At 42.4% G+C, this 26,784-nt stretch overlaps 2 protein-coding genes across 2 annotated transcripts; both read left to right on the plus strand.

Annotated features, from left to right (window-relative positions):
- The first annotated feature begins 386 nt into the window (after positions 1-386).
- On the plus strand, positions 387-8,516 carry LOC129838285 (serine-threonine kinase receptor-associated protein-like). The gene is made up of 9 exons (XM_055905151.1): positions 387-917; positions 1,184-1,319; positions 2,748-2,829; positions 3,026-3,098; positions 3,186-3,285; positions 3,632-3,769; positions 4,067-4,203; positions 5,746-5,895; positions 7,784-8,516. Exons 1-9 carry the CDS (start codon positions 806-808, stop codon positions 7,849-7,851), a joined length of 996 nt encoding a protein of 331 aa, XP_055761126.1. The 5' UTR covers positions 387-805; the 3' UTR covers positions 7,852-8,516.
- Positions 8,517-8,733: 217 nt separating this feature from the next.
- Positions 8,734-26,728, plus strand: tmpoa (thymopoietin a). The gene is made up of 6 exons (XM_055905148.1): positions 8,734-9,348; positions 17,035-17,152; positions 17,555-17,704; positions 17,931-18,034; positions 24,765-24,868; positions 25,080-26,728. Exons 1-6 carry the CDS (start codon positions 9,118-9,120, stop codon positions 25,441-25,443), a joined length of 1,071 nt encoding a protein of 356 aa, XP_055761123.1. The 5' UTR covers positions 8,734-9,117; the 3' UTR covers positions 25,444-26,728.
- Positions 26,729-26,784: the final 56 nt, after the last annotated feature.

The raw sequence follows: 26,784 nt of genomic DNA on the forward strand, positions 1-26,784 counted from the left end.
ATGTTATTTTCAACATCATAGAGCTCTAATAGCTTTCTTTGCACAAATTGTACCCCTCACACTCCTGATGCTCTAGATTTACACATGTCCCCTCAAAAAGTTCTGTAAATTTTACAATGTGATAATATTCAATGTAGCACGTTAAAATATGAGTCTTGATGATACCAATAAATACAGATAGGATGATCAGTCATTTGGAGTCTAAATGTAATTAATCAAATATTATTCGAAAAAGTTGGTGGACACGTTTAAAATATTTGACAAAGTGCAAAATTATAGATGATTTCATTGTACCAGCAATGATCTTAAGTCTTGACCATTAACTTAGATCTGGGACTTTTATTTAGAAAATTACGTCAGCGTTCATGATACCGGAAGTATTTCTATATTTACAATGTTTTTTAAATACCTAAGGCCGCTTACTGCACGTTGCTAGTTAGTTGCAATATTGTAGCTATTAGCGCTCTTTCCTAGCTGGGAGAGAAGCCCTTTGCCTTCACTGAAACATCAATATCTTCGCTTAATTCCTTCTCTTTTTTTCATAAAATCTAGTTAACGGTGGTTGCGTTATCTTCAAACTATCTTGAATCGTTGGCTAGCTAATGTCTGTCAAGCTAACTTTGGTTCCATTGGAAGCTAACGTTAGCTATTCAGCACGAGCCAGAGTTTTAGCAATCTCATTCCATACATTAGCTAGCCAGTTGCAAGCTGTCATTTATATTCATTAACTAGCTCCATACTTTTGGTGATATTATTTAACAGTTTGTATTGTTTACTAGCTAGTCAGTCTGAAACAAAGGTGAGCATGGCAATGAGACAGACACCACTCACTTGCTCTGGCCACACAAGACCTGTGGTGGATCTAGCCTTTAGTGGAATCACCCCATACGGGTATTTTCTCATCAGTGCCTGCAAAGGTAAGACATACTTGCTAGATAGTCCTTGTTGTAATAGATAACCATAGATCATTGTTTAGAAAATATTGAATGTGAAGTAGAGGTAAACAAAGTTCCATCACACCTTTTCCTCAGGTGGGAGTCAGAATAGAGAGGGGAATTGAAAAGATGTATTTTGAAAATGATCATCAGACTATTTCACTTATGTATGTGCTACAGTTGGAGGAACTGTAGTTGTCTAACCACTTGTGAATGTACTAACCACTTATGAATGTTCCTTCTTGTAGATGGCAAACCCATGTTGCGCCAGGGAGACACGGGGGACTGGATCGGAACGTTCCTGGGTCACAAGGGTGCTGTTTGGGGGGCCACTCTGAATAATGAAGCCACCAAGGCAGCCACTGCTGCTGCAGACTTCACTGCGTATGTATTTAGGCCTACAACATAGCCTGGCCATGACCATGTTATGACAACAATATAGAGAGCAATAGTAATGGTGTCTTTTTGTAATGGAGGCTAGCCCTTGATCATGACTCCATTACACATAGGAGTCATTGGACGAAGGCGTTTTGTTAAGAGCAGCCACGCTCAATCTGAACAGTAACACGTGTCGCTTGCGGTAGGGTTTTGGAAGAACAGGGACCTTAACTTTCATATCAGCAAGAAATAGTTTTCAAAATACAAAAAGTTAAATTGATACACCTTGATAGGGTTAGTGTCGCTGCACGGCCATATCCCCATGTTACAGAGCTTGCTTATGGGAAACAGATGGAAGACAAGCAGCGACCACCTGTACTAATTGGCTATCTAGCATTCTCCAAACACTTGTGTGTAGATTAACTCGCCAGTTGTGGGCGCAGCTGTTGGCTGAAAACTGTAAGGAGAAGGCAGAATGCCGACTAGAGTTTGCGGGCTATAACGGAGGTTAACTTTGCCATGGCTCATTGGCCAACGCCTATGGGGAAATTTGTGTTTTCAGGTGGATAAACGCCGAAAGTAAGGTCTGCGGTTAACAAGGGCTTATGAGATAATTATGAAGCATTTATGTAATCCAAACAAGTAAAAAGTTAGTGACTTGTTAGCAGCGTACTTATTTTGAGCACATAAGCTTTATAATTCATAAAGGTCATGGTAACTGACTGATATTGTCTCCTAGAACAAAACATATAAGATCTCCTAAGCCTGTGTTAACCTTATTTTTGGCGTATATCCCAAACCCCCATTATTTTCCCCATTAATTTCCCCCATATGAATGGTGAACGAACCACAGGTAGAAAATGCCAACCAATTTCAGATTTTTAGGACTACAAGCTGGTGGGCTCTATAAGTCTCCTGAGTGGCCCAGTGGTCTAAGGCACTGCATCCCAGTGTTAGAGGCGTCACTACAGACACCCTGGTTCGAATCCAGGCTGTATCACAACTGGCAGTGATTGGGAGTCCCATAGCGCAGCGCACAATTGGCCCAACGTCGTCCGGGTTTGGCTGGTGTAGGCCGTTATTGTAAATAAGAATTTGTTCTTAACTGACCTAGTTGAATAAAGGTAAAAAATTATTAATAAGTGTTGGCTACTGCACATACAGTATAGAACCAGGCTATAAATCCTATACTGTACTTCAGAACAGAATGAGTGTTAAATCTTCCAATTCTTCAATGAGAGATCTCCAAGATTTCTGACATTTAGCTTATTACTCTCCTAGCCTAGGCACTAGTCTGTCTGCTTTAGCCAACTCATTTGTCGTTTCAACAACAGAGTTGGTGAAAGCAAACGCATGTCTGGCAGGTGGTAACTAGGCTACTGTATTATTTTTCTTGGCTGACATACTGATGATGACTATCTATTTGCTCTTCAGGAAGGTGTGGGATGCCGTGACTGGAGATGAGGTCCTCACGCTGGCACACAAGCACATTGTCAAGTCAGTCAATTTTACTCAGGTACTACAGTTACTTGGTACTGATATGGGTTTTACTTTATGTGTCAAATGTATGAGATTGGGGACTTAAATGCTCCCTGTCATGACAGTGTAAACCTGTTTACATGTCTTGCGTATCTTTTTTGTTCCGATACATGGGACTTTCAAGTATTGGATATTTGAGTCAACTTCTTCCCCCCTCTATTTCTCTCTGACAGGATAGCAGTTGTCTGTTAACAGGAGGGAATGATAAGATAATACGCATCTACGACCTCAACCAACCGGAAGCAGGTTCGTACCAATGCAACCCCTCGTTTAATTGTTTGCGTCAACGTTTGGTTGGTTGTTTAGATATGTATTGTGTTTTGTTTCCCTCAGAACCGCAAGAGATTACAGGGCACACGTCTGCCATAAAGAAAGCCCTGTGGTGTAACAACGACACACAGATCCTCTCTGCCGCTGATGACAAAACCGTACGGTCAGTGCTCTTTGATCTACCTGGTTCTACATTTGTCATGGATATTATTATGATGCCAAAAGGCTGATAGGATGACCACACACCTTATATACTATTGGGAACATTTGGAGCGATTTGCAGTCATTTTCCTTTGCAGCAAAAAGTATCTGCCCTCTATGAACACAGGAGGGCAGTGTGTGATTATCAACATTGAAAGGTCATTAACGTACTATGATCATACGAGTCTGGCCGTCACTCTCGCTTCGATTTTTGCTGTCATTTCTTGATGACTTTTCAATCAAGAAGGTACTGTATCTATTGATCTAAAATGGGTATTGCTATATACGCACTCTGTTCCCTTGTGTAGACTGTGGGACAGGAATTCCACTGAGGTTGTGAAGCAGCTCTCCTTCGACATGTCAGTCAGCAGCATGGAGTACATCCCTGACGGAGAGGTTTTGGTCATCACCTATGGAAAGACCATCGCGTTCTACAATGCCCTCAGGTACAATACACAAAACCCAGGCATTGCCCTCAGGCATAGCTCGAGGTAGACATTGCCACTAACCACAGATCTAGGATAAGATTTTCCCACTCCCAAACCTAGCCTAAACCATTAGGGGATTGATAAAATATCTGACCCTGTATCATTGGTTAGGGACTACTTCTACCTAATCCTCAGGGTCAGTCATAGCATACAGTATATGACATCCATTATAATTTGATTTCTCTCATATTTGATTGTGATGGCTAGTGCTAAAGCTGTGTGTGTTTCCTTACTCTGATTTGTGTTTCTCCCTAGCCTTGACATGATCAAGACTGTGGATGCCCCTGCCTCCATTCACTCTGCCTCGCTGCATCCAGATAAGGACTTCTTTGTTGCCGGGGGAGACGACTTCAAGCTCTACAAATTTGACTACGGCACCAAGGAGGAGTTGGGTAAGCAGCAGCTTACACTACAAAAAACTTCACAAGGAGTCATATAAAATCACACCAATTTGCAGTGCCTTCAGAAAGTATTCAGACCTCTTGACTTTTTCCACATTTTGTTACTTTACAGCCTCATTCTAAAATGTATTAAATTGTTTCCCCCCATCAATCTACACAACAGCCCATAATGACAATAGCAAAAATAGGTTTTTATAAATGTTTGCATATTTATAAATAATTAAAAAAACACGTAAATACCCATTTACATAAGTATACCCTTCACTCAATACTTTGTTGAAGCACCTTTGGCAGCGATTACAGCCTCGAGTATTCTTGGGTATGACGCTATAAGCTTGGCACACCTGTATTTGGGGAGTTTCTCCCATTTCTTCTCTGCAGATCCTCTCAATCTCTGTCAGGTTGGATGGGGAGCGTTGCGGCACAGTTCAAGTCTGGGCTCTGGCTGGGCCACTCAAGGACATTGAGACTTGTTCCGAAGCCACTCCTGCGTTGTTTTGGCTGTGTGCTTAGGGTCGTTGTCCTGTTGGAAGGTGACCCTTCGCCCCAGTATGATGTCCTGATCGCTCTGGAGCAGGTTTTTATCAAGGATCTCTCTGTACTTTTCTCCATTCAACTTTCCCTCGATCTTGACTAGTCTCCCAGTCCCTGAAGCTGAAAAACATCCCCACAGCATGATGCTGTCACCACCATGCTTCACTGTAGGGATGGTGTCAGGTTTCCTACAGACGTGACACTTGGCATTCAGGCCAAAGAGTTCAATCTTGGCTTCATCAGACCAGAGAATCTTGTTTCTCATGGTGTGAGAGTCCTTTAGGTGTCTTTTGGCAAACTCCAAGCGGGCTGCCATGTGCCTTTTACTGAGCAGTGGCTTCCGTCTGGCCACTCTACCATAAAGGCCTGATTGGTGCAGAGATGGGAGAACCTTCCAGAATGACAACCATCTCCACAGAGGAACTCTGGAGCTCTGTCAGAGTGACCATCAGGTTCTTGGTCACCTCCCTGACCAAGGCCCTTCTCTCCCGACTGCTCAGTTTGGCCGGGCGGCCAGCTCTAGGAAGAGTGTTGGTGGTTCCACACTTCTTCCATTTAAGAGTGATAGAGGCCACTGTGTTCTTAGGGACCTTCAATGCTGCAGATTTTTTTTGTTACCCTTCCCCAGATCTGTGCCTCGACACAATCCTATTTTAAGTAAATCATGTATTTCTGTTTTATTTTTAATATATTTGCAAATTTTCAAAAAATCTGTTTTTGCTTTGTCATTGTGTGTAGATTGATGAGAAAAAAGGTAATGCATTTTAGAATAAGGCTGTAACGTAACAAAATGTGGAAAAAGTCAACGGGTCTGAATACTTTCGAAATGCTCTGTATATAAGAGAATGCTCACTCAATCCTAACCAACTCGCTGACATTGACCGTATACTGTTGGACGATAGTGGCTGCCTCACATGTATGGCTTTATAACCTGTGTGTGGACATGTTTAGGGTTAGGGTCATGTTTAACACTACTAGGCTCTCTTTCCACTCCTGTAGAGTCGTACAAGGGTCACTTTGGGCCAGTACACTGCGTGCGGTTCAGTCCAGACGGGGAGCTGTATGCCAGTGGCTCTGAGGACGGTACGCTCCGGCTGTGGCAGACTGCGGTCGGCAAAACCTATGGCCTGTGGAAGTGTGTTCTTCCTGGTGAGTTTTGATGCTTAATTACAAAGTAATAGGGATTCCTAGGAACTTTAGTATCTGAAATGACTGGATAGGTATAAGTAATATGGCATGGTATTGGCCATGTGATGAGTGGTGCCTGGTTTCCTCCAGATGTGACAATTGGCATTAAGGCCTTAGAGTTCAATCTTGCTTTCATCGGTCTGAGAGTCCTTTAGGTGCCTTTTGACAAACTCCAAGTGGGCTGTCGTGCCTTTTACTGAGGAGTGGCTTCTGTCTGGCCACTTTACCATAAAGGCCTGATTTGGTGGCGTGCTGCAGAGATGGTTGTTCTTCTAGAAGGTTCTCCCATCTCCACAGAGGAACACTGGAGCTCTGTCAGAGTGACCATCTGGTTCTTGGTCGCCGCCCTAACTAAGGTCCTTCTCCCCTGATTGCTCAGTTTGGCCGGGCGGCCAGCTCTAGGAAGAGTCTTGGTGGTTCCAAACTTCTTCCATTTAAGAATGATGCAGGCCACTGCGTTCTTGGGGATCTTCAATGCTGCGGAAATGTTTTGGTACCCTTCCCCAGATCTTTGCCTCGACACAATCCTGTCTCGGAGCTCTATGGTCAATCCTTTGACCTCATTGCTTGGTTTTTACTCTGACATGCACTGTCAACTGTGGGATCTTATACAGACAGGTGTGCCTTTCCAAATCATGTCCAATCAATAGAATTTCCCACAGGTGGACTCCAATCAAGTTGTAGCAACATCTCAAGGATTATTTTTTTTATTTTATAAATGTATTTCACCTTTATTTAACCAGGTAGGCCAGTTGAGAACAAGTTCCTATTTACAACTGACAGGTGTAGTCTCCTGGCCGAGATAAAGCAAAGCAGTGCGACAAACAACACAGAGTTACACATGGGATAAACAAAAGTACAGTCAATAACACAATAGAAAAATCTATATACAGTATGTGTAAATGGAGTAAGGAGGTAAGGCAATAAATAGGCCATAGTAGCAAAGTAATTACAATTTAGCAAATTAACACTGGAGTGATAGATGTGCAGATGATGATGCGCAAGTGGAAATACTGGTGTGCAAAAGAGCAAAAAATGTAAATAAAAACAATATGGGGATGAGGTAGGTAGTTGGATGGGCTATTTACAGATGGGCTGTGTATAGCTGCAACGATCGGTGAGCTGCTCAGATAGCTGATGCTTAACATTAGTGAGGGAGATGTAAGACTCCAGCTTCAGCAATTTTTGCAATTCGTTCCAGTCATTGGCAGCAGGGAACTGGAAGGAAAGGTGGCCAAAGGAGGTGTTGGCTTTGGGGATGACCAGTGAGATATACCTGCTGGAGCGCGTGCTACGGGTGGGTGTTGTTATGGTGACCAGTGAGCTGAGATAAGGCGGAGCTTTACCTAGCAAAGAATTATAGATGACCTGGAGCCAGTGGGTCTGGCGACGAATATGTAGCGAGGGCCAGCCGACGAGAGCATACAGGTCGCAGTGGTGGGTGGGATATGGGGCTTTGGTGACAAAACGGATGGCACTGTGATAGACTGCATCCAGTTTGCTGAGTATCAATGGAAACAGGATGCACCTGAGCTCAATTTCGAGCTTCCTAGCAAAGGGTCTGAATACTTATGTAAATATGGTATTTCTGTTAGTAAAAATTTATTTTTTTTTCGCTTTGTCATTATGGGATATTGTGTGTAGATTGATGACGAAATGTTTTAAATACATTTTAGAATAAGGTTGTAACGTAACAAAATGTGGAAAAAGTCAAAGGGTCTGAATATTTATCGGAAGGAGTACTGACTTCGTTAAGATGCTGGAAACCGAAATGGAACGAACCATGAATCTGTCACACTAATAGCTAGAGGCAAATGTCATTGAGTTGTCATGTTATTTTCCTCAACAGAGGAGCTGGTGTCTGAGAACTCTGACACAATATACTGCACTCCTGCTGCTCCTGAGATCAAGGCCTGAGACAGGGGAAGAGATTAAAGAAAGGAGAAGAGCAGGGTGTTCCAGTCTCTTCAGAACACCAAGCCCCAGCAAGGACCTGAGCCCCTCCTCTTCACCGGGAACTGATCTGGAGTTGAGCTCCCGATTTACACACGTGTTCAGGCAGACCCAACACACAAATGTAGACACACAAAATGGGTTCTATTGGTAATTCGAACACACACACAGAGAGAGAGATTGGGCTCCAGAGAAAAGTAGTAGACCTGTGAGCGTCAGGCTCATCGCTGCCTGCTTTCTCTGATCAGCTCAGTCTGTCCCCCCTCATCTGTCTGTCTGTTCAACACTGTGACCCCATTAGCAATTTTTGTTTCAAATGTATTGACTTTAGGGGCAATTTGGTTCTCTGTGATTTATTTTCATTTTCCAATAAGGGAATACACACATAGTTACAGGGGAGAGGGAAACTGATACAATCTTTGAGAAATTATGTTAATTTTCTCAATGAAATTATCTTAAATTCAGTTAGTGGTATTTTGTCCATACTTGTACCCTAAACTATTATATGGAGGAATGTTCTCTAACAGGTGAGAGAGTAAAATGACTTAAGTTGTTTGCTTTGTATTTTTGTCCTTGGTTGCAACTTTGCAGTTATGTAGTTTAAATAAAGACACACATACATTATTTTATTTTTTATGCACAAAAAAAGCTTTTTGTTGCAGCAAGATAAGTTATTGTATCAATTAAAGGATAGTGCTTTGCAGTGCAAATTACTTGACTCACATACGTTTAAAATGTAAGTAGAGGGAAAATACATCATTTCGGTAGCTCATGAACGCCTAAAATGTGCATGTACCCTCTACCAATGGCAAAGCCCGGTGTTACCTCTCTTGTCCAATAGTGTCTGCTTTCACAGGGCAGTGATTCACACACACAGATGGTTCCATTCTCACGGCGTTTGTTCCTTCAATGTTGGCTGAGGGCCGGTGTCCTAGCAAGCTAGCACATATTGGTATAATAGTCCAAGACCACGTACTTTAAAGGGGAGGTCTGTCTTATGTTTAGCGCTTTCACTTCTTCATTCTACTGAGAAGAGTTTTACAAAAGAGTCGCCACAACTAGTAAGCTAACGTGCTAAAATTGTTCCAGGAAGCAGCAAGTTTGTGTACACGGGTAGTTTCGCAGATTTAATCCAACAAGAGGCGCTACTTAGCCAGTTAGCTAACATAGCCAGCTAAATACTTCATTTTGTTGTTACGGAGGCGGAGTTGCTTTTTCATAGCGAGCAACATGCCGGAATATCTGGAGGACCCATCGGTTCTCACCAAAGATAAACTCAAGAGCGAGCTTTTGGCCAACAATGTTGGTCTCCCGAACGGAGACCAGCGAAAGGACGTTTATGTGCAGCTGTATCTGAAAAACTTGACCGTGCAGAACAAGAAGATCTCATCTACAGACGCCTTCTCCAGCGACGAGGAGTTTCCAGTCCCCGTAGTCTTAAACAAAAGTCGCTCTGGCAGGGTGAGTTGTTTTTAAGATTTTTCTTTCTCGCGCGCGAATATAATATTTGTAACAATGTTTCCAGTGTGAATGTTGCAAGTACATGTCTGTAGGAAAGACGTTACTCTTTTGTAGGGTGTTTTAATCTCCCTTAAAAACTATCGATGTGATTTGGTCTTCTAGGTAATTACATATTTTTTTTTTTTTTTTTTTTAAATACAATTGATATCTCCCATCTTTTCAATTACAGCGAGTTCCATCTCGTTTTAAATATAAAAACAAACACATGTTGGCTGTATTGTATTACAAATCACCTGAAAGTTTCCCGCTTAAAATATCTGCCAGTGTCACTGCTGAATGCTTCCTTATGGAAACCATTCTCGCCACTCAATTGTGTGTAAATATCCATACTATTTGAATATGTCGAGATATGTAAGTAAACATGGCCATACAAAGTCGAAATTTACTTTTGTAAATCAAGGTTTCGAGATAGTAGAACATAGTGCCTTCAGAAAGGTCTACACATGTTGAATTCGGCGCAGGTGGCAGTCTTTGATTACAGCTGTGAGTTTTTCTGGTTAAGTCTCCAAGAGCTTTGAGCTCCAACATGCAGGACTAGTGAAATAAAATAATGAAAATGATAATAAAAAGAATAGAAAAAGCACTATATACATAACTGTGGCAGTAATGGATTAATAAATACATGTCCGTTGGGGTGGAGGCAGAGTAGACTCACGGGGTAGGGTGGAGTGACCATAGGGGGAGCAGCAGCATGAACATTTAAGTGAAATAAAAAACAAAAAGTAATATACATATTAACAACTGCAACAATTATTCATGTCATTGGGCTGGGGAGCAGCAGGAGAAAGAATGTCCACAGGGGGAGTAGCAGTGGGGGATAATGTTCATGGGGGGGGGGGGTAGCTTACTAGTGGTGGGTATTCAGCAGCCTGATGGTCTGAGGGTAGGCACTATTGGCCCATCTCTCAGTTTTTGCCATGATGCAGTCACTGTGTCTGAGTGATTGAAGCAGAGAGAACAGGGCGTGGCTTGTTGGCCTTCCTGCCACACCTGGTGTTGTAGGTGTCCTGTAGAGCAGGCAGTGTGCTTTCAGCTGCATGTATCACCCTCTGAATAGCCTTGCGGTCAGCGGCGGTGGAGTTCCCGTACCAGGCTGTGATGCAGCCCGACAGTATGCTTTCGTTGGTGCTCCTTTAGAACACTGTGAGGGCCCCCGGGGACAGGCCAAATTTCTTCAGCATCCTGAGGTTGAAGAGTCGCTGTTGTGCCGCCTTCACTACAGTGTCTGTGTGGTAAGACCATTTCAGCTTCTCTGAGATGTGTACGCCGATAAATCTGAAGTTATTTACCATCTCCACTGCGGCCGCGTTGATGAGTATGTGAGCATGTCCAGCCTTGTTCCTCCTGAAGTCCACAATCAGCTCCTTTGTTTTGCTAACATTGAGGGACAGGTTGTTTACCTGGTGCCACGCCATCCCAGTGCCTACCTCCTCCCTTTAGGCTGTCTTGTCGTTGTTGGTGATCAGGCCTTCTACTGACGCGTCTTGATGATGGAGTTGGAACTGTGAGGCCACGCAGTCGTGGGAATGCAGGAGAGAGGACTGGGGATGCACCCTTTTGGGGCCTCAGTGTTGGAGGTAATGTTGCTTACATTCATCACTTGGGGGCGGCCCGACAGGAAGTCCTGGACCCAGTTGCATAGGGAGGAGTTCAGACCCAGGGCTGTGTACTGAGATTATAGGGCACAGTCCGCGGGAAGCTAGAAGTTAAATAAAATTCCATTTCAATTTACTGTTGCCGGTGGGCAGGACGGTTGCTCATTATGAAGGGTGGAATTTGAGACTAAAGTCAACAGACCCACGTTTGTAAAGTCTGTTTTAATAATACGTTATTTTAGAAATGTCTTATTTTCCCCGTCATAATGACCAACCATCCTGCCCACTGGCACAGTAAGTTGAAATTGAATTTTATTTAACTTCCTGCGGACTGATTTTGTGCAACCCAATACAATAGGAAGCAACGATGGTGTATGAAAATACACACGTTTTGCTAAAAGCAGCTAGTGTCATAAGTGGTGGAATCCATAGAAGGGATGGAACTGGACAGGATAAGTTTTATGTTAGGGGGAAAGCCTTGGTATGCAGAGAAGAGGAAAGGAACTTTAAGGAGTTTTGAGTGTGCTGGAAATGGCATAGGTATAGGTAATGGGATTGAAGGAAATCGAGGCTCCTGGTGTGGAGGATGGGGCTGTTTTCCTATGGGGTTTGGTCTCTTTATTGAGGAAATTCTTTCCCTGGAAGAGGAATGTGTGCACGGACTATCCCTGAACAGATGTGTGGTTAACTGTGTGTGACAAGTGGGGGTGTGTAGGCTAGTACTTTCATTAGATTTAAATGCTATCGCAGCAGTGCTCTTCCTGATGTTTTCGTATAGTCACCTGACTCCCAATCATGTGTGTCTGTGTGTTTTTATAGCTTACCATGAAGCATTTGAGGAAAACATCCACTGGCACACTCAGAATATTAAACACACGTTTTCACTCATAACAGCTATCAAAATAAACCCTTTGGGATAAAAAAAAAAAAAAAGCGAAGTACTGTTTTTCTCTCCTACGGTTTAGTTCAACTGAGGTTGAATGGTTTGTCATTGGGAGTTTAGGAGTTTTCCGCTTGCAGCGGTCATCGCAAGGACCACAGATATGAAAACTATCATGTCTGACATAACCATTCATTAAGGTGGTTAACCATATGCACATCATCATAATTCACAACCTAGCAATTTGTTATAGTCTACCCCCAAAAGCCACATAAAATGGTCAGTTTCAATATTACATCACCAAGCTGATTTCTGTGTGTAGAAACAACCACTTAGTCAGAAAGAGCATTTTGGACATCTAGGCGATCATGTGACTGAACTATATTGTTCTGCAATACATTGATGCAATCTGTATTCCATATAATTTAAACCTCTAGTTTACAAACCTTCTGCAAGTAGCCTAACACAAAACTTAAAGCACAGGTATGGTCTGGGCCTTGGGGCTAGCCATGAGCTCAGTGCCTTCATTTCCCTTTTAAAGTGTGTGGTCAGGGAGCGGATGAAAAGTGAGTGAACAAACGGGAAGTCTCTAACTTTTCTTTTCCCCACCCCTTATTTCTTCCTTGGAATGCTGTGATTATGAAATGTCCTCTGCTGGGCTGAGATCCAGCTGCAACTTTACTGAGGCCCACAGTAAGGAGTCTAATATAGGCTAGTGAGAGACTGATAGCTGCTAAATCCCCCTCTCTGTCTGTCTGAGGTTCTTTCCCTCTCTCTCCTTACTACTCCCACTCCTTCAAATGTACTATGGATAAGAGAACCATGACAGAGTTCCAATGGAATGTGGCAAGAACCATAGAAATAGTTATAGAACTTCCTAATTCCTGTCACTTTTTTTTGCTTGAATCATTGTGAGTCAGTCAGGCAGAGTATTCCCAACTCTTACGTTAAACGTTAAACCGACCATGGCAGAGATGGGAAGGAATTGGATTTGTTATCGGCTGGGGAGTATGCCGAAACAAATTAGGCCGGCGTGCTTTATTTAATTAATTGTCTTACCGTCAGTACCGTTTTTACATAGAGTTGAATCCAAAGCTCATAGGATGGTGCTATATTATCATGGCAGAAAAAAAGATTCTAGACTGATTCTAGACTGAAGAGCAAACAGAGTAGCTGCGTGGCCAGGGTCTCTGGACTTCCTGATAGCTAAAAATCCGTACCTTATGCGTATTTGCAACTTTATGCCCAAGGCACAACAGGCTACTCTGGCAAATTTCAATGATGTGCGGTGTTGCATGGTCACTGAGAAGCTAAATAATAGTTGTATGTTATTTTATGGTTATTTTATGTTTTCCCCCGATGCAATGTGTAGACGGGGCTAGGCTACATGTTATGCTGTCATGTAGGTAAAATGCAATTGGTTTACCCTACATTTGTCTGCGTCCTGCTTATGTTTGCTTCTGCAATATCACTGCTTCTTAACCTTTGTGCAAATAGCCTACAGATGTGTCTGTGTTACTGTCCCGTGCTCACTGGCATTGGAAACTGAGGGCCCAGAATATTTTATACAATGTTTCAAGCATCCGGACGGAAGTTAGTTGATGTTTCAAGTTTGTTGCAGACGGGCCATGTGTAGCCAATGTGATTTATAGGTTACTTTATTATTATCAGGATATTTTTTTTAACCTGCAGGCTGCAATGTTTTTATTTGTTGGCTTTATGTAGGCTATTTGTCTATAATTAGCAATGGCAATAGAAGTTCCTTTTTACATTGTACAATTTTAGATTTGGATAGAATTTGATTTAACCACATCACAATCATGTTGAAGACGTTATTATGAATGAAATGAATCTGTTTAACAAATATTTGCATATGAAAATCATAACTGGCACACAGATTGGTAGAAATGGTAAGATATATTGGCATTCCACATGAAAGGTTGCCGACTCCTCGTGTAGTCTATTACCAGCAACTTCAGGAGAGTAATGGCAGAATCTGCAAAAGCCAGCAGGAAGAGAATAGTTGGGTCAGGTTATCTAGAACTCTGCCACCCTCTTGAGGCATTTGTCTTATCTCGTCCAACCGTGAGCTTAAAGCATTAGACAAGCTCAATGCATGGAGTTGATTTTATTGAAACAATGGGTGTGTCTATGTATAGAAAAATGTCGACCAAACAATTGGTCGAAAGAGCACTTTCGGTCGACCAAGATTTTGTTTTTGTTGGGGACAACCTTTACATACGTGTGTGTGTACGTACACACAGTATATATGCATATTTGTTCAAATAGATGCAGGGCTTTTATTCTAGCTGTTAAGAAATATGAGTCAGAGTAACACATGCACAGAAAGTGATAGTTGTTTAGCTCTGCCGTAGAGGCGTCCTGGGGGCGGGGCGTTTCGATACGGTTGCACAGCCTAGGCCAAGGGGGAAAATACCCTTTGGCTGTGAGCAACTACAATCATCAACCTCTGTGGAGGAAGACTCACTAAAAACTAATACTAGGTGACTGCCGGTAGGCCGCTATACCTTGTCCGATGACTCAAACTGAATTTTTCCACTGCTCTATCATTCGCTGTATACTTCAATCTGAGACTGCCATCATTGAAGTTGTTTGTGATAACATCAAAATGAGTTGTTATACAAAACAAAGTCATCAGCGATCGGATTATCTCTAACTAATCAGAGTATAAAATCCAATTACACATTTTCAAGCCGCCGCTTTACCCATGTGTGTTCTGGGTCTGGCCCAACCCATCAGTTTCTGGGACTAAACAGAATGGCTAGAATGTTTTTCCATTATAGAAAAATACTTGTCAGCAGAGTGGATAAATTCTCTGCAGCCTGGTTGAAGGGGATTGAACCTGAGCCCTATACTATGAATCAGGTTTGAGGAGTTAACTTTGGTTAACTGGTTCCCTAAAAGTGGCTCACCTTTTTAGCCAGGTATATTTCTATGCCAAAAAATCCTTACTAACTAACCTGTTCCAGGGCAGGCTAACTACATTTATCCTTAATGAAATGTCTGAGCCACGAGGTTGAGGACCAATGAAATCCGATACCCTTCCTCTAGCAAAGTTTGTCATCATCCACTTCATTTGATGAAGAGGACTAATTAAATATTTTATGAATTATACTGAACAGAAATATTAATGCAACATGCTCAAATTTAAAAGGTTTTACTGAGTTACAGTTCATATAAGGAAATCAGTCAATTGAAATAAATCATTAGGCCCTAATCTATGGATTTCACATGACTGGGCAGGGGTACAGCCATGGGTGGGCCTTGCAGGGCATAGGCCCACCCACTTGGCAGCCAGGCCCAGCCAATCAGAGTTAGTTTTCCCCCACAAAAGGGCTTTAGTACAGAGAGATACTCCTCAGCAACCCCCCATCCCCCTCAGACAATCCCGCAGGGGAAGAAGACACATGTGGAGGTCCTAAGCTGGCGTGGTTAAATGTGGTCTGCGTTTGTGAGGCCTGTTGGACGTACTGCCAAATTCTCTAAAACGATGTTGGAGGCAGCTCATGGTAGAGAAATGAACATTCAATGCTCTGGCAACAGCTCTTGTGGACATTCCTGCAGTCAGCATGCCAATTGCACGCTCCCTCAACTTGAGACATCTGTGGCATTGTGCAGTTTTGTCACACAGCACATTTTAAAGTGGTATTTTATTGTCTCCAGCACAAGGTGCACCTGTGTAAGGATCATGCTGTTTAATCAACTTCTAATCTTGGCAAATGAGACATGCTCACTAACAGGGATGTAAACAAATTTCTGCACAAAATGAAAGAAGCTTTTTTTACATATGGAACATTCTGGCATTGTTTTTCAGCTCATGAAACATGGGACCAACACTTTACATGTTACATTGTATATTTTTGTTCAGTGTAAAAGAGACGAATACAAAACATTTTTAATGTCTATCACATTACACATTCAGTAATGACAGTATTTGCTTTCCAACCAGTTTTTCGCTCTATTATATTCTGAATGTTGAGAAAAGCAAACTGCCAGCCGCAACCAACCATAGACATATAATCCATAGATGGCAGTTCCCATTCAAGACTAGCAGCCATTGCTAGTGTATCCATGAGTTTAACAGTCAACACCCTTCTATGGATTATATGTCTATGCCCACAACGCAACAAGCAGTTCCATAGATAGAAGGAAAAGGGTGCTTGTGCATTGATAAGCACACCAAAGATGGCATTAACAATAAGTAATAAAAATGCTTCGTAGTATACCACTCTGTTTGCTCTCTGGTTGTTTACCACCTTTTAATGATTGAGTAGTTCAACCAGCGTGTAGCATGTGTACGCCACAATGTGGAGAGTATTGTTATTTTATCTCTGAACGTCTAGAGGAGGAAATCCCTTCGTCCTCGGGGAAAGGCGGACACACTACATGCCCTCAGAACAGCCTCGATTCGTCGGGGCATGGAGTACAAGGTGCCAAAAGCATTCCACAGGTGACATCAATAAGGGATCAAAAATTACACCTGGATTCACCTGGTCAGTCTGTCATGGAAAGAGCAGGTGTACTTAATGTTTTATACACTCAGTGTATATGATGCATGTCTTGTGTTAGGCAAACATATTTTTCTGATGATTCATCTGAGCGGAGACTTGTTTCTTTACATGCAGTGTTGATCAATCATGATGGTTTATGTCAGGCGAGGGCGTTGAACTAGCTCTGCTAATAATTAGTGTGTGATTGGAAACCTTTTTAAGGCGTTTAACATCTGTGGTGTTGCTTGCTGAAGCAGCCCAAGGAGCTGGGTAAAGAAAACACTAATCTAAACATCAGTCAACTCTCTCTCACACATTCACACACTGCAGAGTTACAGAGAGGTTATTTGGACATTTCAGTTTGGATTTCAAATGTTAAACCCTGTAATGTTCAGTAGCACAAAATGGATTTCTTTTCTTTGCTTCTTTGGATTTGTGTTTTGGCGAGCTCCAGCACAAATTGAATCCAACCTTTTTATTTGAAGTGCATTAAAAATAACTCAAAGAAATATAATTACTAGAATGGGTGTGCCAATTCAAGTCATCCTTCTGCGATAGGTGGTAGGCTAATTATGTGACCTATAGATCTCAACACTTTTCATGTTGCATCAATCTGACCTCTGTGGTCCTTCTTTCACAGAAAGCCACGAGGAAAACGGACAAGCCTCGGCCTGACGACTTGGATGTGACTGAGCTGACCAGTGAGGGCCTGAAGGACGAGCTGCTCAAGTATGGATTCAACGCAGGACCCATCGTGGGTGAGTCAGTCAGTCTGCTAGTACATTTGCCAGGGGCATTGTTTTTAGAAAACATTGGGTTCATTCTGTGTTATTGAGTCTACGATTGCCTGTTGGTTATATGGTAGGTGGAATATATATTTAATTGTGATGGGCTCTTGTATACCGACCATGTAAATAAAACTGCTACTTTGATCGAGACATAGAATGCCTTCTATATTTCTACAGAAGGGAATTAAGAGTTGTATTGAATTTATTTTAATAATGGCCATTATTGTTGCAGTCTTCATTTGTTTATTAATAAAGTTGTCTTGAAATCATTTGAATAATGTCTGAGCTTTTGGCAGCCTCCACCCATAGACCGTATGAGAAGAGGGTTTTATAAAGTTTCATTGAATTTATTTGAATGTCTTGTCATGGCAGCCTCAACCCGTAAGCTGTATGAGAGAAGGCTCCAGAAGCTGTTGGACCATGGTCCTCCTGAGGCCGTTGCTCTACCGGTGGTCATCACTCAGGTAGACAGCAACCACAACGGCAACTCTGACTCATACCACTACAGCGACAAGGAGGAAGGTAAGAAACGTAACACTTAATCATCCTCTTAGACCAGGCTATTACAGATTCAAATCAGATTCATCTCGGCAGTTGACACATTACATTACACATTTTTTTTCCAGAGATGCCTACTTGCAAACCAAATTGGTCCTCTGGGATAATACAAATCATGCGATTTGATGGTTAATAGACTGACTGACAGAGCATGACATTGATGGAAATTGTGTGGTGTGTATGTGTTTAGAGATGACAACAGTCCCAGAGCCAGTCCCCGTGGTGGAGAGACCTGTCAGAAGCAGAGGGAAGACCCCAGTCACCACCAGGACCCGCAGCAGCCAGCACAACCGGGTGAGTCCCTCTTTCTATTTTGTGTTTATTCAATCAGTGGACAAAAGCACATCCTCACCCTAGGCCAACGTCATGGTTTTTATTCCTTCAAAGCTCGCCATACCGAATGTGTTGAAATATGAGTTAAATAGCATGCATATCTCAAATTGTGATTAGTAGACACAGTATAGGGTTGATTTTAAACCTGTCTCAAATATTAATTGAGGAAGTGTGTCCTTTGAGACTCCTATAGAGGTGGGAATTACATTTGTGTGGAAAACAAAGCACCAAATGTCTGTTTGAAGGACCCTCTGTGTGTCTGTCTGCTGGGAGTTTGTGCAGCAGGTTTTGATTTCAGGACCGGCCAATTGACATTAGCTTGTTTTCTCTCTGCCACTGGGGGCCTCTTGTCCACTATTTTCTGTCTCTTTGACTCTCTCTCTCCCTATTTCATTCTTTCCTTGCAAGAACATAGTCATTATTTTCACAACTCCTATGCAAAACCTATCGTTTGAGTGGTTACTTTTCTCCTCCTTCTTTCCTGATACTTTGGGAGGTGTTGGTGCCATCTGGTGTTCGAAATCCTGAACCTACCAGATGGTAACCTACTCAACTGAAGCTTCCTGTCTCATGTGGATATTATAACCACATTAACTTCTACGGCGGAAATCCCGTTAACGGGATCGATATGACAACAGCCAGTGAAAGTGCAGGGCGCCAAAATTCAAACAGAAATCTCATAATTACAATTCCTCAAACATACAAGTATTATACACCATTTTAAAGATAAACTTGGTGTTAATCCCACCACAATGTCCGATTTCAAAAAGGCTTTACGACGAAAGCATACCATGCGATTATGTTAGGTCAGCACCTAGTCACAGAAAAACAGCAATTTTTCCAGCCAAAGAAAGGAGTCACAAAAAGCAGAAATAGAGATATAATTCATCACTAACCTTTGATCTTCATCAGATGACACTCATAGGACTTCATGTTACACAATACATGTATGATTTGTTCGATAAAGTTCATATTTATATAAAAGAAATCTCAGTTTACATTGGCGCGTTATGTTCAGTAATGTTTTGCCTCCAAAACATCCGGTGATTTTGCAGAGCCACGTCAATTTACAGAAATACTCATAATAAACATTGATAAAAGATACAAGTGTTATGCATGGAATTATAGATATACTTCTCCTTAATGCAACCGCTGTGTCAGATTTCAAAAAAGCTTTACCGAAAAAGCACACCATGCAATAATCTGAGTACAGCGCTCAGAGACCAAAACAAGCCATACAGATACCCGCCATGTTGTGGAGTCAACAGAAGTCAGAAATAGCATTATAAATATTCACTTACCTTTGATGATCTTCATCAGAATGCACTCCCAGGAATCCCAGTTCCACAATAAATGTTTGTTTTGTTCTATAAAGTCCATAATAGATGTCCAAATACCTCCTTTTTGTTCACGCATTTAGTTCACAAATTCACGAGGCGCAGGCCAGACAAAAAGTCAAAAAGTTACATTACAGTTCGTAGAAACATGTCAAACGATATATAGAATCAATCTTTAGGGTGTTTTTATCATAAATCTTCAATAATATTCCAACCGGACAATTCCTTTGTCTTTAGAAATGAAAAGGAACGCAGCTACCTATAACGGGCGCACGCCTGACTGAGCTCATGGCCTCCTGCCAGACCCCTTAGTCAAACAGCTCTTATTCTCTCCCCCTTCACAGTAGAAGCCTGAAACAAGGTTCTAAAGACTGTTGACATCTAGTGGAAGCCTTAGGAAGTGAAATATGACCCCATAGACACTGTATATTGGATAGGCAAAGAGTTGAAAACCTACAAACCTCAGATTTCCCACTTCCTGGTTGGATTTTTTTCTCAGGTTTTTGCCTGCCATATGAGTTCTGTTATACTCACAGACGACATTCAAACAGTTTTAGAAATTTCAGAGTGTTTTATATCCAAATCTACTAATAATATGCATATCTTAGCTTCTGGGCCTGAGTAGAAGGCAGTTTACTCTGGGCACCTTATTCATCCAAGCTACTCAATACTGCCCCCAGCCATAAGAATTTAAAGAGAATTTGAGATTTTGTAAATTAAGCCCTGTATCTACTACCCCAAGTTAGCTGTTCCTGTGCATTTCCAGTCATGAGCTAGTTAGTTTTGTCTCGCACCTTTTAACTTCTTACATACTGGACATAGACATCAGAATGGTATCCCAGAGTTTGTTTGAGTCTGGGGAAGTCGATGGGCTTCATTGGAAAAATATCAAACTATCCCTTTAAAGCATGTTTGTGGACTGCCAACTTCACTCACTGAGTTGTGGACTTGGCTTTGTAAGGTGTGTTCGAGAAGAGGTGGAAGGTCCGGTGTTCTGAGAAGTATGTGTGTTTAGATCTATGCTCAGGAGGAGGAGGATGATGATGCTCTTGAGGAAGAGCATCCTGTGTTGAATATAAAGAGCCCATTGAGGAGATCCTCTCATAGAGTCGACCAGATGGTCCCTGCAATCGATGATTCTGTAATATACACTAAGCCTATCCATCTCACTAGGTTTGTGGTGTGATGGAGTAGTGTTTAGCTTGATAGTCACCTTTTTGTGGATAGTGTTAGTCATGTTATATATATTTAAGGTTTATTTGGAATTATACACATCTGCAGCTAAAAGCTGCGTATGAGTAAGTAAATGAAATGAGATGTAGTATACAATTAGTTAAGCAGTCTCACAAAGTAAGGCTTAGACTAATGTCTTAATTCACTGGGTTCTCTACATCCACTATTTAATATATGTTTGGATTTGTTTGGGAAGCTACTCTCGTGTGGGTGGGTGTGTCCCCCCTTTCACCACATCACCTGCTGCCACGGTCTTCCTCAGCTATAGTGAACAATGACCACTGCACAGGTGGCAGGTCTCGCCTTAAGCCTAGCTGCCTGATTTCCTCCATTATTAGGCCGCCTCCTCATCCTCCATCTGAGCTATCAGCTGGTGAGGTAGTTCTTCCCCCTCCCAGAGAGGCAAGGCACCTCTGCTTCTAGTGAATTTGTGATGTCCTGAGTAAACTTCCCTCTGATCCATTTGTCAGTCTTCCCTCTATTTAACTTCCTTTTGCCTCTCTCTCCCCCTCTGTCATGTTCCAGGAAGTCCCTAAGGAACCTAAGCCTATATTGACAGACAAGCCAAGCTCTAAGCCCTCTCCCTTACTGCAGGGCCTAGCCCATGCCCAGTCCACTAGGACTATCTATCACGTTGTCCTAACAGCCAGGGCTGAGTCTCCCTCACCCAGACTGACTCGGGTATCTAGGTTCCCAGCTCAGGCGGTGGGGTTCTTTGTGGTTACTTGTCACTCACTGTCGCTATGAATTGTTGTTGTGATCATGGCACAGATTGATATTGGAAGTTGTTTAATGGGTGTACATAGCTAATGATCACGTAGTTACAGTGGTGTCTCTTAGTTATAGTAAGATATGTGGGACTGTGCCATTTTGCATATATATTTTTCTTAATGCTGAACCTTAATGTTGAAGAGTCACCCACCCACCTGGCATTTTGGCTATTTAATCAAGTACTCTAAAGTCTCTGTGTCTTACCCTCAGTCTGTCCCTGACCGAGACTTCCCCCTGAATGTGAATGCTGCTGCGCTCTGGGTCCCCAGAGCCAAACCCAGCGGCCCCCCCAGTCAAGACCCCCAGCCACAGTGTCCCTGAGGGCCACAGAGATCTGGAGAACCCCTACTCCCTCACTCCCTGGCAGACCAGTAGGAATGTGCTTTCCTTGCCCCCTCATTTATTCACTTACTGGGAGATAGAAACAGCTTTTTGGTCAATCACTGGGAACTAAAAATGATTTGTTACGTTAGAACAATGTATTGTTAGGCTACATTTTAACTTGTACATTTGTGCGTGGGTATTATTTCTTAACTTTGTTGGTTTTGATGTGCTTCTCGCCTGTGCGACTTGACGTTAATGATGGAGACATAAGATGTAATCATAGTCGAGAGAGCCGGCTTCTTCAGAACCGGGATGTCTGCCTTAAGATGGAATGGGTGTGGCATTAGGTTGAGTTCATTAGTCACATGTACAAGGATGCATATATAACTGCAGGGTACAGTGAAAATGTTATGCTCCGGGTAGGGGAAGAGTCAGTTGGCGAATGTCCATAGGGGTGCAGCAGGGGGGAGTGAGAAGTGAATGGAACTGTAATAAAAACCTTTATTTATTTATTTACGCTGTGACAATGATAAATGTGTGCGGGGGCAGGGTCAATGTTCGTTGGGGAGGTGAAGGAAGCGGGGAGAACAGGCCGTGGCTTGGGTTTTATCTTGGCCGTCCTGTGACACCGGGTCTTTTGTAGGTGTTCTGGAGGGCAGGCAGATGAAGTAGAGTGTCCAATCAAAAACACATATTTTGACTAATTGGTAGATTTATGTTAATTGTGTAGATGCTCCTCTAAGAAAACCAATAGTCCAAACTCCTGTCTCTGTCATAATCTGTTCAAAAGTTATTTTCGTTTTTACCGTTGTAGGGTGGCCCAAATTAGGATGACTAAATCAATGTAGGCCAGAGACAAGAAGTGATTAAAAAACAGGAAAATAGCATTGCTTCAGCTAGGCTGGTTGCTGTGCGAGAATTGAGGCTAAACTGACAGGTTCGCCGTTGAACTCATCTTTCTTCTGAATCCAGAGGACATAAAACAATAAAGGTAAGATGGATATCGATTTTGAGAAGTGACAAAATATTTCTCACAAAAACAAGCGTTTTCAATGCCTTTTACATTTAATTTAGCTTGGTTCATGCTAATTTAGCTTTTTGCGACTCAGAAACGTCTTTGCAGACTACCACCACAACATGCAAAAGTTCCTGTGAGAAAGCGCCACCGCTCTGTCAACGGCTTATGAAATCCAACTTTTTGCATATAGTGTTGGATGATATGTTCGAGAAAGACCCCACTGAACGAATCAGAACATGAAGAATCATATTTGTCTTGGTAAAATGTATTTGATAAAATAAGGAAGTGAAAGTTCATCACTAAACCGTGTTTTCACCCACTCAGAATGGGTTGACACCCTAGAGGAAGCCAAATGAGGTGTGGCAAGAGAGACAGCGGAAACCAAAAAGGATCGAGGAAGTAAAGGGGGGCTGGTGGTAGAGGAACTATGGAAGGTATGCTCACAATGAACATGGTTTGATTTGATCTACTTGGAACTGAGTTTGGATGGGTTTGGGAACAATGCCTACCTTGTGTAAACGGTGAGTGCAGCACAAAGCTAAACAACTTGACTGTTTCAACTCAGTGGACAAGTTTGACCTCTGGTGTAAGGAGAACGTCCTGGAAGATTTCTCTGCCACCAAAACCAAAGACTTTTTCACCCACTTAAAAAATTTATTTTCGTGACTTTGTTTCTTGTGTAATGTTTGTATCTGTCTTGTGTGTGTTGTTTATCTAATTCGAAAGCCACAACTTTTCTTTCCCTTTTGTGAACAAATAAATCCATTCTCTTCTATTCTACCTTCAGCTGTGCTGTGAGGAGGATGGTAGTCTTCCTCTCACTCTGACTGATTAGGCTCCCAGTCAAGAGCCAACTTCCTTACTCAATACTGCTCTTTTGGAGGTTTGGGACATCTCTCTCACCTGCTGTAGTACTTGGGACATCACTCTGTATTGGGTGTTTTGTCTGATTTTCAATCTGTTCACAATTTCCTCAGTGCTCTGATCACTGGCTATTCGTTTTTGTCTCTCTCTTGCCGTCAGTCTCTCCTGGGTCTGTATGTATATCAACCAACCTCTTCTATAACTGATATTTCTAATCTGTATCTGTGGTCATCTCAGGAACCTGCACCAAGTGTCCATGCTCCAGTAGGACAGGGCATTAGACCCTTGAAACAATGGCCTCTGGTGGGTATATGATCATAATCACACTGTCCTCTTAGGATGCCCACAACTGTAATATTGCTCACTAGATTTGAAATGTACCTGTCTAAGAGATGGCCCAACTCTACGAGTATAGGATACTGATCCAGTTTGTTACTTACCCAGTCCATATTAAAGGAGGTACCGCAGGAAGTCCGCCCGCTCCTAGTAGCCAAGCCTTCCTCACTACTTCATTTGTCTGGAAGTGACCCCTTTGCCTCCTTCACCGTCAGGTCTGTGAGCCATGTCTCACACACTCCCATCTCAAGTCCTGAAGGAACAACTGGAATCCCTATCATCTCTCTCTGCCAAGTTTGACACGCTGTCCAATCGCTTTACTCTGGTATACTGTCTTTGCACAACAGTTGTTCTCAAATAGAGTTCTGTTTTTCTCACAGTGGTTTGTTGTGGTGGCACCCGGAAATGGGAACTTTAAGGTGAATTTAATTGTGGTGGAGTGAAAGTGGTGTCACGTTTTTTCCTCACATGGTGTAATTGTAAACAAATGGGTGACAATTATGAATGGGGCTACTGTAGTGTGGGTGTGGCGCACAGCTGTCTGTCTGTACCAGTACAGCTGCTTAAGTGCCAGCTGAAGTGAGGGGAGTGAAAGAAGACTCTAAAGTCTTGTGCGTTCACATGGGAAAAGGACTGCAACAGGGCCACCTAGTGGTTCTTAGGTGTACACACACCCTCTCTAACCTTTTCCAAAAATAATACCATATGTGAATGTGGCAGTGACTATGGAACAATGTCTCACCCTCACCTTCATCGCTCCATGTCAGCTTCAACGTCTAAAGAAAGTGTACTAAAATGTGTGTTGCAGGTGGAGAAGATAGCAGCTGGTGAGCAGACACCCAGCAGGGCGGATGAGAAGGATGTCCTGAAGGAGATGTTCCCCTACGAGACCAACACTCCAACAGGAATCAAGTAAGACACACGCACGTTATTCTATCAACATAAACAACTTCAATAAAACATTGCTATATCTGGCAGACTGCCACCCACAGTCTTGTCATTCCTGTAAAGCGGTGTCCTGTAACTAATTTGTTAAGAGCTTGATAGTAATACTTGCCTGATGGCAACTCATGTGTGAAATGTCACCATGAAACTCAACTTTCTACCTTTCCTGTCCCTCTAGCGCCACCTGTCGACGGCCCATCCGAGGTGCAGCCGGCAGGCCCCTAAAGTCTGGTGACCTGTGGACAGATGAGACCCTCCTGCGTTCCGCCTCTAACTCTTCCTACACGGAGAGCCGCACTGCCACCGTCCACAGAGTCACCACCCTGCCCCCCTCTACCAGGCTGGTAACGTCAGTGGCGCCCCCTGCTGGCAAGGCCGTAGCACCACCCCGTGGCCTGCCTGTCTGGCTGAAGCTGCTGCTCCTCAGCGCTGTAGCTGGCTTCATATTCTTCGTCTACCAGACCATGGAGACCAACGCTATGGCGCCCTTTGGTGGGTCCTCAGATTCCACTCAGACCAGTGGCAGTGAGGTCCGCAAGTGAAGGCAGCATAATGTTACTGCCACCATTTTCATTGTCATCGTCCCTCGCTTCCTTGGCATTCTTGTATTTTTTTCCCTTCTCCTGTTTCTGTCACTTATAATTGGTTAAGTGGTCTGGTACAGTAGCCTAATCTTTGTCAACACCTCCTGGAGACGACAATGTCCAATATGACATATTGAACCTTGAAGATGACCACCGCTTCTCATTCTGAAATGACAATACCGTCTTCTGTTTGTTTGTCTGTCCTTTCCCCATCTGAGCCTGTGAGGCTGAGAGAAAGCCAGTCGCACCACTCATCTCCAGATAACGTACGTACACCGAAACAGTGGCCTCCAAATGATGTGAACTTGCTTTGTGGTCTATTTTTGTTTTATGTCTCTGCATGGTGTAGTCGTATGATTGCATTTGCGTGAGTCTGTGAGAGAGAACTGCCTGTGTGCGTGTCTGTGTTTCACGCAGTTTGCTTTGTAATGCTGTCGCTGTAATCTAATGCAGTTCTTAGCAAAAACAGTCAGGAAAAGACTGAAGGAATTTCAACCAATTGTAATAATTTTTTTCTTGATCAAACCATCTATACAGCGTACGCGTGTGTGAGACGGGGATTCTTAAAACTCATGCACACAAATAGCTCTTATATGCCCCTGCCCCGTTTTTTAAATTGAAATTGTCTGTGTAGCCAAATTAATAATGTATGTATTAATTGTAATAAATAATGGAATATCTTCTCAATAAAACTGTTATTGTAATATGTAGGGATAATTTGTCTTAGATTTTTATTTTACTTGAAACAATAATAAAGCACCATTCAAAAAAAAAAAATGTTTTATTTTTTTAAATGATAATAATATTAGCTTCGAGCAGTAATGAACGGAGTTCACAGCATGACAGAAAATAAACAAGATTTGTTGGATAACAGTAAGTGCTCGGTCATGTAGAAACAATCAGTGGAAGCATTACCAAGTTTCTCTCAATACCATAAGGAGGATGCAAGTGAAGATTAGCCTAGTGCTGTAGGTTGGTTATCTTTGAGTGCAGCAGGCAATCATTACTTAATGTATTGACTTTATATACCAATCCTGGGGTCAATTTGACTAATGGTTTATGTTAAGATTAAATATTTAGTTAAACATTTTCAGCATTAGTGTAAATATTTGTCTAAATGATTTAAGTCTGTTGGTACATGCTTCAATACTCTGCTGTAATACTTTGACTGTACAAGCGGCAGGACTTCTGGTTTCTAATTTTTCAAAATAAAATCTCCACTTTTCACCACGTTCGGACCACATACTTGGGCAGCAATATGTGATTATACTAATAAGGATATTTCACATTGTGTGTCTG

Source organism: Salvelinus fontinalis, chromosome 39, assembly GCF_029448725.1.
Source record: "Salvelinus fontinalis isolate EN_2023a chromosome 39, ASM2944872v1, whole genome shotgun sequence".
NCBI classification, from domain to species: Eukaryota; Metazoa; Chordata; class Actinopteri; order Salmoniformes; family Salmonidae; genus Salvelinus; species Salvelinus fontinalis.